At 42.1% G+C, this 13,066-nt stretch overlaps 1 protein-coding gene across 6 annotated transcripts; it reads left to right on the forward strand.

Annotated features, from left to right (window-relative positions):
* The first annotated feature begins 383 nt into the window (after window positions 1–383).
* Window positions 384–11,753, forward strand: LOC121700497 (ubiquitin carboxyl-terminal hydrolase 37-like). 6 transcript variants are annotated; one of them, XM_042083471.1, is made up of 20 exons: window positions 384–484; window positions 846–901; window positions 4,895–4,975; window positions 5,111–5,249; window positions 5,560–5,705; window positions 5,815–5,949; window positions 6,317–6,448; window positions 6,798–6,921; window positions 7,180–7,319; window positions 7,502–7,601; window positions 7,695–7,774; window positions 7,864–7,968; window positions 8,096–8,136; window positions 8,303–8,343; window positions 8,560–8,623; window positions 9,059–9,195; window positions 9,782–9,992; window positions 10,263–10,491; window positions 10,931–11,172; window positions 11,466–11,753. In XM_042083471.1, the coding sequence occupies exons 1-17, from the start codon at window positions 452–454 to the stop codon at window positions 9,782–9,784; spliced, it is 1,557 nt and encodes a 518-aa protein (XP_041939405.1). In that variant the 5' UTR covers window positions 384–451; the 3' UTR covers window positions 9,785–9,992; window positions 10,263–10,491; window positions 10,931–11,172; window positions 11,466–11,753. The 6 variants fall into 6 exon arrangements, with proteins under 6 accessions (XP_041939405.1, XP_041939406.1, XP_041939407.1 ...); XM_042083472.1 differs by having other exon boundaries at window positions 8,306–8,343; window positions 11,414–11,753; XM_042083473.1 differs by having other exon boundaries at window positions 4,895–4,957; window positions 11,414–11,753.
* Window positions 11,754–13,066: the final 1,313 nt, after the last annotated feature.

The following is a 13,066-nucleotide window of genomic DNA, read 5'->3' on the forward strand; positions in this document are numbered from 1 at the left end:
TCTTTGTATGTCTGGAACATGTGAAGAAATTGACAATAAAGCTGACTTTGACTTTGACTTTGACTTTGACAACCAGGCGCATGTAGAACGCTCAATACTAAGCATATAACGTTATGTTAATGTTTCCTCGTGATTATTCTCAAACTCAGGCTAGCTGTATGGAGGCTATTTTAAACGTAGGTTATGGAAATGGTTCTGCAAAATACACAAGTTGAACCGTTTGCATTCTGGTAAGGTCTGTCCATAGTCAGCTTAATCACATTTTTTTCAAATTGAGGTAAAATCATGGGTAAAATGCTCGCTATCAGATATCATAGAACTGATACCCCTTTGTGACGTTATGTTATGGCATGTGACGCAATGTTAAGTATAAAAGGGCGCTGTTATTTCATTAATGGCCGAGGATCAGTCGAGTTCACTGATATTGGACTAAAGAAGCGTAGCAGGTGCAATGTTGTGCTGCCCGTGTTTCCCCAGTGGAAAGGTACTAATGATAATGATAATGCAGAGTTCCCACGGGTCATGGAATTTCGGGAATATGGCATTTTGGAAAGTCTATTTAATGGAAAATCAGGGGATTTTTGGTACTAAGTCATGGAATATCAGGGCATTTTGTTGGATCAGTTTAAAACTGGCCAAAATACATTAATACAAATATATTTCCATTCCGTTTTACTGATTGCTTGAATAGCTCAGTAGGAGAACAGGTCTTTCTGTGCTCTGTGTTATACCCTTTTAATGCAACTCTACTGTTTATTGTTATTCTATGTTGCCCCTTATGATAAAAGCGTCTGCTAAACAAACAATTATAACCACAAATGAAATGATTTCATGATGTATTCCAGCGCGAGAAAGTCCGCCCAGAGACGGTGCAAGAGGCTGCAATCCCCAGACCTCCGAGGTATTGTCTTATATTATGTGTCATCATGTATGAGGCAACACAAGGGATAGTATTAGCCAGTGTAAGGCTTAGTGTAAAGTTAATGATATGGTCATAATGTTTAAAAGTTTGTGAAGATTACTAGGCTAAATGTTGGTTCTATAACTATTCCCACTCTGATCTGGCTGGTAGTTTATAAATGAGTTCAGCAGACTACTGGTACAATAGATGTGTAATAACTCAATTAAAAGACAGATAGTATCTTGCAGTGTTTATGCATCTCTTCTTTGTTCAAAATTCAAAATTGTAAAGAGCCAAAGTACAGGATACACTACGAAAGTCAGCATTCATAAAAATAAAACTACACCTAAACATCTAGGCTGCTACATCATTTGTAAATGGCATGCCATTTATATTGAAATGTGGGCCAAACCTGCTACTTGAACCAGGCCCAAGTTACCACGGTTACAGTTCTGTTTGTGCTAGCTAGTTCTGTTCACCTGCATTGAGTTCTCTCTAAATTATGACCGCCGCGCAGCGAAGCGGCGGTCATATAGGTTTAGTCAGATTTTTTTTTTTTTTTTCTTTTTTTTTTTTCTTTTTTCTTTTTCGCATGCCCAAATTTCCGTCAATGATTCCCGGGACACTGAAAGACCGGGGTACACAAAACTTGGTGGACATGTAACCCCACATGGATAGCATGGAACCATCGTTTTTCGTTTTGATCTGTAGCCCCCCCGCTGAATTGGACCCCCCGAAAGGAGGGTAGGGCAGACACAGTTTTCTGTGAATATCTCGAAAACCGTAGGGTTTAGGAGGACCATTTTTTTTTTGTATGTTGATCTCAAGGGTCCATGTCAACCCATTCCATAACCACTCATTTCATGTATAGCGCCACCTAGTTAAACACAAAAAAGTAAAAATGAGGTGGTGTAATTGAAGGTATCTGTGACCTAACATAGTCAAAACTGCACGAAATTGGAAGTGTAGGATCATTATGACACCCTCTGTATGCACGCCAAGTTTTGTGGAATTCCGTTCATGGGGGGCCACACAATAAATTAATTTATGTTACTATACACCAACTGGCCTGTAGGTGGCCAGAGACAGTTTTCTGTGAATATCTCGAGAACCGTAGGGCCTAGGAGGTCCACCTTTTTTTTGTATGTTGGTCTTAAGGGGGCATGTCAACCCATCCCATTACCACTTATTTCATGTATAGCGCCACCTAGTTAAAAATTAAAAAGCAAAAAATGAGGTGTTTTCATCACAATATCTCTGGCTGACAAGGTCAAAACTGCACGAAATTAAAAGTGTAGGATCATTATGACACCCTCTGAATGCATGCCAAGTTTTGTGTACTTTCGTTCATGGGGGGCCTTACAATAAAATAATTTATGTGTACATTTAGTGACGTACACCAACAAGGATTCCCGGGACACTGAAAGATCGGGGTACACAAAACTTGGTGGGCATGTACCCCCACATGGATAACATGGAACCGTCATTTTTCGTTTTGATCTGCAGCCCCCCCGCTGGACTGGACCCCCCGAAAGGAGGGTAGGGCAGACACAGTTCTCTGTGAATCTTTTATGGTATGTTGGTCTCAAGGGCCCACATCAACCTGGCTCATAATCACTCATTTGTGATTTGCCCCCCCCGGTAAAAAATGAAAATGCAATATTATTCTGCTTTAATCGCCCCTATCTTCAGTTCAGTTATCTTCAGTTGTCATTCAAAAGATGTTCAGAACTGCACCAAATTTTATGTGTATGATTGACCTGGCATTCTCTGGGGGTCTGGGGGTATGCCAAGTTTCGTAGAATTTCATCCATGGGGGGGGCTAAAAAAATTAGGTTATGTGTACATTTAGTGACTGTACACTCATTGGCCTGCAAATGGCGGTGCACACATATAAACATGCACACACACAGGCACCCACATACTATCGGTATTAGAACGGCCGATACATAATTACAAATTCAGTAGGATCAAAAGAAAGCCAAAATATTCATCATCATTATCATGGCTGCATTTTCAGTATTGGCGATAAGTAGTCGTTTGTCCACTAGATGGCGCATCGTTGCAGTGAGACGTAATTTTGTTGGAAGTTAAAAGTGGGTTGGAAAAACAATGGACACTTCCTACAAGGACTGTAATTTACCGCAGCGAACATCTAATAAGGACAGGACGATGTTCACATGAAGTGTAAGTGAGGATGAAGTGAGGATGTTTATCGGACATGCTTGGTTTTTACTGCAGGTACGTTAATCTTGTAATATCAATAAGGACCTAGGTAATGTTACCGTTAGCGTTGGTTGAGTGATGGAGGCCCATTTGATTGATTGCATTTGTAGAAAACTATAAATGCGGTTATACCAAGCAAATTGATAGCAGCACTGTTTGTATCTTTCGACTGTCATTTATTGCACGTGCTACAAAATCATTCTGTGCAATGGAAGATTTACCAACGTTACACCGGTCTGATACAGTTTTGCCTATACATGCGTGAGACTGAGACGCCTGTTTATTTTGTTTTAAGTGCGTGCAGGGTGTGAGAGGGGAATCGATGTCCTTTGATTCCAGCTTGGTAGTTGTAGTCTGTGAAATTAAAAAGCACGTGTGTGTGAAGTATCCAAACAATGACACCTTCATTTCATTATGGCTGCTTTAGCAACACACCTTAAGCTACTGTGTAGTGGGTCCCATTTAGAAGTGGCTACTTAATTCGCGCTTTCCTTGACTCATGGAGCTGCGTGAATCTTATTACAAATTTTCGCCACGATATGGCAGTTTAAGTCCGCTTGATACTGTAAGTCGTAAGCCATTGGTTTCCAAAGGAGATTTTATTTGTGTCGCCAGCATAGCCTATTGACAATTTATGTTGGTAATAGGCCTACCTTATAATCCTACCTGTAGTTTAGGGAAGCTAACAGCTTTCTATTAGGATCTAGTTTGTTAGTTACAGTTTTGTTATAACTCCCTAATGCATTTTTGCATTTAGAATAGCCAGAGCGTGTATATCTCAATCTGAAAATTAAACAATATCGGGTGCCTATGGACTAGGCTGGGTGAACCCAGCCTGATCTGCCCGCTATTTATTTTTTGATTTCTTAAAAGATTGAGGTTGGTCTGATGAAAGCCAGACTAGCCATGGACCTTAGTTACACAATGCAAGGGAACATGAATCAGCCTATATTTGCACGAACAATAACGGACAAAAGCTCTTCAACTTTGGCCCGTTAAAATGTGTATGAACAGTCTAGCGACGCATTTCATCAAGGCCCATTTGGACATGTCAGTTATTTGCACCACTGGTTAGATGTAAAACAGCATTTCGTTTCAGACTACTGTTACTTAATTTGTGCATTAACAATAACGTTTCAGACTACTGTTACTTAATTTGTGCATTGACAATAAAGTATTACATGAACTAAAGATGGCTAAAATCTTATGTAGAAGAAGAAACATTCACAAAAAATCCATCCATCCAAAAATGACCTTTGTTTTTGATAGCTGTTGAAAACGGCATGGAACTGACAGAGATGTTTTTGTTTATAAATACATACAAAATAAATAAATAAATAAATAACATTATGCTGATACCTTTTGCTTTTCCCAAATACAATGTAGCCTACAGGTGTAAGTGACCTTTCATCAATCCAGTTGCAATGGATGAACTGTGATGACCTGCCCTACTTGTGATTGTTTAGAGAGAATTAATAACAATGGTACATCTTCTTTGGCTATTCTACAATCTATTCACCTTTTCAGCACCAGTAGGCTACTTTCTGTGCAGCCGCACACACACACTCAGGCATGCCAAACAAGCATACACAAAAGTTTCAAGAGTGGGGGATGGAGTAAAAGATGGAGACAAATTGAAGTGTGATTTATTTTCGCGAAATGGATGTACAGGACTGAGCGGCGGTCATATTTTGTACCGCTATGCGGTACATCTAGTTATCTACCTGCTTCTGTCCCATCCAATCCCCTCTTTGATGTCTCACAAAGGAGCCGCCCCCTTCTCAAGAGGCTGAGGAGATTGTTTAAAAGAGCTGAGAAGAAGACTAAAGAGTCTGTCACCCCTCAGACTTAAGCTTTATGACACTTCATAAGTCTGATTCTCTCTCTCTCTCTCTCTCTTACACACACACACACACACACACACACACACACTGTGGTCATACATTTCAGTCTTGACTAACACAGTTGTTGACTCCTACTCAGGAGCACCCTTGTGGTAGAGGGGCCAATTAAAGACGAGGTTCCATCCCCAGAGTGTCAGCCTGAGGTCCCTGCCACCACCGTCACCTCTGATGCCCCTCAGGACCTCACAAAGGAGGAGGAGGAGAAGAGGAAGGGAAAGGTAGATTTATTTTTCCTATGAACCTGTGCGTTGTTGTAGCTAAGACCCAGTTCATACAGTTATTAGTCCTGAACAAGAAGTCAGCTGAATGAATCTAAATTAGGCTTGTTCTCATGCATGTTGTTGGCTGTCTTTAGGAGATGATGACCTATGATGGGATCAATCGATCTGATCTGATGCTTAGTGGGTTTACTGATCTCATGTCTGCAAAAGCTGCATGTGTCCATTTTAATTTGACCTCAGAGATGAAAGCGGAAGGGAATCATGGAAATGGAAAAATTACCATGTCGTGAATGTTTGACATTGTCAGGAAAGCCCTGTTTGGGCAGGAAGAATCGGCCTCCAGGAGGAGGACATGATGGTGGAGAACCTGGAGGGAGGGGAGGACACCAGCTCCTCTCATGCCCCTTTGATGGAGACCTCATCCAGGACTACCAGCGTCTCCTCTCTGGACCGGTTCGTGCAGTTGCTACGGCATCGAGACTTGAGAATACTGCAGAGCGCATATTCATATAGTATGTCAACATTTGACTTTGCTGAACTCGTTTTTTTTTTCTTTTCACAGATTATTGGTCCAGGTGATGGGCCAGTCGGTAGGGAGGGCATCAAGGGGCAGGAGCAGAAGCCCCTGCTCGGCCCGAACGACCCCCGAGTCCCCCATGGCGTTACTCCACCAGTTCCTGCAGCTGCAGTGCAGAGGGTACGTCACCTGATGACCAAATCATCGTCACAGCTTTATCCAGAGGCCGTTTACACACAAATGCACACACACACATTTACCCTTGGTCATATTTGATATATTGAACTTGATACGTGGATGGTGTTCTATCTATTAGCCTAAGTGGCTTGATTCTATTGTCCGGAACACAACATGTTTGCAGATTTTATAGGACAGTTAGTTTCAATCCTTGATTATGATTGGCTGAGCCATGACTGAAACCACTGTTGTATACTCCTGGCCTCTTAGCTGATGTAAAGTCACTGTAAAGCACTGCCTCTTGGTGCTTATGGCTTACATTTGCACTGGGTTGGGTGGGTGACGTGACTTGATGTCCTTCTCCCTGCAGGCTGCCCAATCTGGGGCAGACGTGCTACGTCAACGCCGTGCTGCAGTGTCTCATCCACCTGCAGTCCCTCTGCTCCCAGCTGCTGCTGCAGGAGGCTGTATGGAGCATCAAGCCGGAGGCCCTGCTGCTCAGGTTGGAACCGCTCTCTCTCCATTTCACGCCATCTTTATCTCTCTCACTCACTCACTCTCACACACACACACACACACTCAAACAAATGTACACTTGCACACACGCACACACACACACACACATTGCACTGTCCAGACTGCTTCATGTCCTGCTGTTAAGCTAACTTAGTGAAATAGACACAAATAACATGATGTTGAGCAGATCAGCAACGTCTCTCAGAAGGCTTTTCCCATCTCCTCTCTGTCCTTTACTTACCTCCATCTTCTAATTGTCTGTTCTCTCTTCTTTTATATCTCTCTCTTCCCCCTTTTCCATCCTTCTCCTCTCCCTCTTCATGTTCCCTCTGTAGAACATTCGTGGGACTCGTACGCCTGCGAGGGTCCACTGACATGGACATCAAGGCGGCAGTGGTCTTTGAATTCAAGGAGAACATTGCCCTGCACAACCAGGAGTTTGAGGGGAACTCCCAGAATGTGAGAACACACACACACACAATCCCACACATGCTACATTTACCTTATGGACATCGCAAATACTTTTATCCAAAGCACAATACAAGACGTACATTTTCATCAGTATCATGCAGCCCGTGACTGTAGCTTAAGATCTTAGTGTAGTTAGGAAGACAAGTGGAGCTACAAGAACAAGTGTGCCGGACTTTTCTATCATTCTGCTGGTGTGGCCTGTAGATATTCATCTGTTTGTGTTTGTTCATCCGCATGTGTGCGTAGGACGCCCATGAGTTTCTCTCAGAGTGTCTGCTGAGGCTGAGTGCCATTGGCCAGGAGCTGGCCATGGGGGACGTGGCCTACCAGTGCCCAGTGGACAATCTGCTCTCCTTCCAGCTCCACTATATAAGAACTTGCCAGAGGTCAGTGTCGCTTTGAAGGAAGAGCAGTCATTTAGATTAAAAAAAAGAAAAAGAAAATGTGTGTTATTCCTCAATAATATTTTGCTAATCTCTTCTGCAATTTGTGTTTGTTTGTGTGTGTTTATGTGTGTGTATGTCTGTCTTTGTCTGTGTGTGTGTGTGTGTGTGTGTGTGTTGAGCAGCTGTAGAGTTGAGAGCTCGAGGGATGAGCTTAGCACCATGCTCTCCCTTGACCTGGTTGTGCAGGGATCAGTGGAAGACAGCCTGCAGCTCTATTTCGCTGTAAGTGTTATCAACACACTTCCTATGACCACACACACACTCACACACACACTCCTCAAACACACACTTCACATGTGTTCTTTATGTCCACAGGAGACTGCAGTGGAGTTCCGGTGTGATTGTTGTGAGGGTCGGGACTCTTCCCTAAGATGCAATTTCAACACTCTGCCTCAGTGAGTCACTGACATCTTCACTGCTATGCCACATTCATTCACTCACATCAGTGTCGATAACAATTGTTTGCATCATTTTTGTGTCCTAGGGTGTTGATCCTCCATCTGAAGAGGTTCTGTCCTATGACCCTCACAAAGCGACATCAGGCGGTCACACTGGAACCCATCCTGAACCTGAGGGCACTGGGTGAAAGGTGAAAATGCAGATATTACACACACACACAAACACACACACACAGATCCGCACACACACACACATACAGGGTGCATTTAAATGCACATGGAAACACCTAAACAAGCTAATTCATGTGTTTTCAACAGGAGTGAAGAGGCCATCAGGACTCCTTCTCCTCCAACTAGAGGTATGTCATGTCAGTTTTCGTTGGTTCACATCCTGCTCATCACAGTTTGATCTCACAGACTCTTTATAACCCCAGTACAGTAGATGACACCTGCCACACTGAATAGCCGACATACTAGATAAAGTATTAGTCAGTATAAAGCTCATCCTTCCCTCCTTTTACCCAGCAGTGTCCAGTGTAGATGGAGAGACAGGGCCAGAGACCATGGTGAGAGACAGGGAGGGACATTGAGGCACCGAGTGGACAGTTTTTGTTAACATAGATGATAACTATTGACATGAACATGGCTGATTGTGTGGGGATGATCATGGTGTGAATGTGTGTGTTTTCTGTTTGCCCAGTAACATAGGGAGTAGTTGTTTTGTGCTGGACTTGTTTGCATTACAGTATGTATGAATACCATGCTTCTAACTATCCTTTCAGGAGACAAGCAGCCAGTACAAATTGATAAGTATACTGAGCCACATTGGGTCAGATGCCACCAGCGGTAAGATGCACACACAAACACACAAACACACACACGCACACACACACACACACACACACTCAAACACACACAGACACACACACACACACACACACACAAACAAACAAACAAACGCTCACACACACACACACCAGTTTCTTTGTTAATCTAGGATGTGTATCTATGTTTGCCATATATTGTACATATATTGTATGTCATGTACTCTGTATGTAAACTTTTGCATTTAAATGTTCTGCTTTGGCAATACAAAAAATGCCATTCCAAAGAATCTCACTTGAATTGAATTGCATTTAATTGAGAGGGAAAGAGAGAGAGAGAGAGAGAGAGAGAGAGAGAGAGAGAGAGAGAGATAATAAAGAAGCACAGATTATTATTATTATAATGTTAAGAAAGGCCTATCTGACATCCTTGTTCTTTATGATTGGATGATGACAGGCCACTACATCGCCGACTGCCAAGAGCAACCAGGCCAGTGGGTGTTATATGATGACGATGACATCTCCTTAACATCGGAGGAAACTGTCCTCAAAGACAGGGAGAGGACGGCTTACATTCTGTTTTACATTAAACAGGTAATTTAAACATGCAACCACCAATATCGTGTTAGGCCACAGGTTCTCAAACTTTTCGATGCCCCGAAAAGCTGATTAATGTCCCTTGAATTTTGCAACTGCGAGGTCCATGGCAGGCGCCCCACAAAAATGTTTCATTTTGCAAGTGAGATGTCCACGCTGTCCCCTCTGCGACGCGTTCGCCCCCCAGTCTCAGAGCTATTCTAAATGCAAAATTGCACAGAGGGCCGTGATTGTAGTTAACAAACTAGATCCTAAAAAACAGTTAGCTTTCCTGGCTAAATGGTATAAGTTAGGCCTATTACACAACATAAATTGTGCTGGCGACCCAAATAAAATCTCCTGCGACCCACCCATGGGTCGCGACCCAGTCTTTGAGAACCAATGATTTAGACCATCAACCACAGCTAATATACAGGATATACAGGATAGTGTCTCACACATTGGTTTGAAATGTTTTTAAAGTCTGCATAACACCAGTCTTCTTGAGTAATTGTTTCTTCATAAGAGACGCATGCTAACTTGGAAACATTCATTTGCACAGGTTTCTCAACTTGTTTTTGCGTTTTTGTCTGTATCATTCTAGTGAGGCAGATCACCCACCTTCCCACATTGTCTGCCCCCCCATATCATCACCAAGGGGGAAAGATTGGATAAAGGGAGTCCACTACATTGCTGACTGCTGACCAGGCCAGTGGGTGTTGTATAACAACCATGAAGTCACCCTAACATCGGAGGAGGTGGTCGTTCTCAAAGACAGGGAAATGACAGCCTACATTCTGTTTCATGTCAAAAAGGTGATTTACACCATCAACCACAGCTAGTCACAGTACACAATACTCTTAGACACAACGTCTCCAGTGTCTTGATTGTAAACATTGACCCTTTTTCAGATACACCCCTACCATTCAGGTTTACAGTCTCTCACACAGGTGTTTTGCTGTTGTTTGTTGCCTAAAGCCTTTGCTTTAAAATATACAGTAACTTGGAAACAGTTTCACACTCTTCTCACAGATTGTTTTGATCTGTGTGTGTGTGTGTGTGTGTTTGTCTGTGTGTCATTTTAGTGAAGCAGATCAACACCCCATCATCATCGGGGGTAAAAGGTGTCAGGATCACTTTAGGAACCACTTCATCAGGCTGGCAACCAATGGGCGAGCCCTCCATAAAGGCTAAATCAAGTCAGATAGGACAAAGACAGGCCACTACATTGAACATGAGGTCACCCTAACATCAGAGGAGGCCGTCCTCAAAAACAGGGAGAGGATGGTCCACATTCTGTTTTACATTAAAAAGGTAATCTACTCCGTCAACCACAGCTTAAAACTCACAGTATACTGACTATACTCAGATATGACCCTGAATGCAGGTTAACAGTTTCTCACAAACAGATGTTTTGTTGTTGTTGCCTAATGCCTGCCTCCAGCATAATTATTCCTACTTAAGAGTCTCACACATGGTTATGGTTATGGGATTTTTGACAGACGCTTTTGTTCAAAGCGACATACAAATAATAATAAAAACAATACAGTAGTTACATTTAACAATGAACTATTTAAAATGTTGGTCAGACTGCAGTAACTTGGAAACAGTCTGTTTCATACTCTTCTCACTGTGTTTGCTTTCATTTGTGTGTGTGTGTGTGTGTGTGTGTGTGTGTGTGTGTGTGTGTGTCTGTGTGTGTGTGTCTGTGTGTGTGTGTGTGTTCTGCCCTCTTCCCTACCCCTATCATCAGGTGTCAGCCCCTCTAGCAGACTGGCAACCAATGGGCGACCCCTCAATGAAGGCCAAATCAAATCACACCAACATCAATGTCCAGTCAGTCAGATCGGATGATGATAGGCCACTACATCAGCGACTGCCAATAGCAGCCAGGCCAGTGCGTGTTGTATAATGACTGTGATTTCACCCTGACATCAGAGGAGGCCGTCCTCAGACACGGAGAGGACTGCCAACATTCTGTTTTATATCAAAAAGGTAATTAACACCATCAGCCACAGCTCACAACTATACACAAAAATATCCACTGTCTTCATAGTAAATGTCCATATTTCAAACTTTCCCTTCTCCCATATAGGTGTACAGCATAGACTCACGCCTACTGTTTTTTAAAGTTTTATATACCTCTGCATAATGGTTTCTACATAGGAGATGAGTTAGTTGGAAACAGTCTTGCTCACACTAGTGTCACATGTTTCTTTTTTCTTGGTCATTTTAGTGAGGAAGATCACACCCCTAACCACCCCACCTGCTGTCCCCAATCTCATCAGGGGTAAACGGAGTTAACACCATTGCAGCAGGCTGGTAAACATTGGATGACCCCTCCATAAAGGTCAAATAAAATCATATTACACCAACATTTTATTTCTTATGGAGAATGGACAGAATGTGTGACCTGTGAAAACGTTGTTTTATCACTAATTTTTGATAAAATACAATGTGGCGAAAAAATTCAATATTATGGAAATTGATGTCATGCGGTGTGTTGAGCTCGGCTTGATCCAAGGAGTCCAGCACGGTCATTGTTGAAAAATGGGCATAACGTTCAAAAGTTATGTGCATGGATGCAACTCTAACTTTTACCAATTAGATAGATAGATGGATAGATAGATAGATACTTTATTGGGGAAATTCAAGGTGGGGCTAGAGCGCTCGAGGTGCAGACAAGGAACTTGGTGAAATGAAACTTGGTGAAATGAATCAGGGGACTTTTACCAGACGGTTCTGTGGGCTAGGATAGACACCCCATGGACAGACATTGGCAACAGTGTTAAACATTGGCAACAGTGTTAAACCAACCAACAATATAAAATATTAAAGAGCTCTTTTATTGCATTGAGTTAAATCGAAACAATGTCTTCTAGTGCTCATGGACTACTGTACTGTACCCTACTGTAGGCAATTATTACTCCGGCTTGTATTTGGGGGCCGGCCTTTATTTCTCCGAATTGACCAAGTCCCCGACTATTATCCGAGGCCCGGCTATAAATGGAATCCCGGCCATAATTTGAGGATTTACGGTAGCTAACATTAAAACGATCTACTGACAGAAGGCCAGAGTTATCTATATCGTTCTAGTTACACTTGGCCAGCGGAAACACCACAAGTAAAATTACAGCTTTGCAAAGTGTATTCATCTTTGAAGGATTTAGCTTCATAAATTCTGGAGGAAATTATCAATGCAAATGATTTTGCAAAAGCGTTGTTCCAAAGGCTATCACTCAAACAAACAAGAATGTGAGCTGTCAGATTATTGTGATTGATGCTTGTGAAAACCTCTGTTTTGCCTGCCAAAGGTATATGTGTCTGCAGATATTTGGAAAGCACAATCTGTCATTCAAATCAAACAGAACAAATGAAAGACATTTTACGGCATTGAATGTGTCAACCAGCCTCCGACCTTCCTGTCTTACAACTTTCAGGGGCGTAATCAGCAGTGAAATTAAACTTCAACTAGTTCATCAAACTCTTACCAAATAATTTCAGAGGTGCACATCTTGTAGACAAAGGTTTTAAATGCAGTTGTTTACTCAATTCCAAAATAATACTTTTTTGGTGATTCAGAAACAGGTGTCAATGGGAAGCTTCACACACGGATCTGCAGAGCAAATGCAATGTATTTCTCTATAGATGTTTACCACTTACTGAGTTAACTTACCCAAATGTGTCACTGAAACACAATAAGTTTCCACATACACAAAATGATTATCATGTATTTATTTTATTTGGTTTGCTATTCTTATGCTTTGCTGCCTACATGTCTAAGCTCCAGTTATTCAAAACCCTTTGAAACAAACATTCCAACATTTTTCATTTGTGCGAAATATTATTATTACTTAGACTTGATATTTAGATCATACTTTAAACACAA

Source organism: Alosa sapidissima, chromosome 24, assembly GCF_018492685.1.
Source record: "Alosa sapidissima isolate fAloSap1 chromosome 24, fAloSap1.pri, whole genome shotgun sequence".
Classification (NCBI taxonomy): domain Eukaryota; kingdom Metazoa; phylum Chordata; class Actinopteri; order Clupeiformes; family Clupeidae; genus Alosa; species Alosa sapidissima.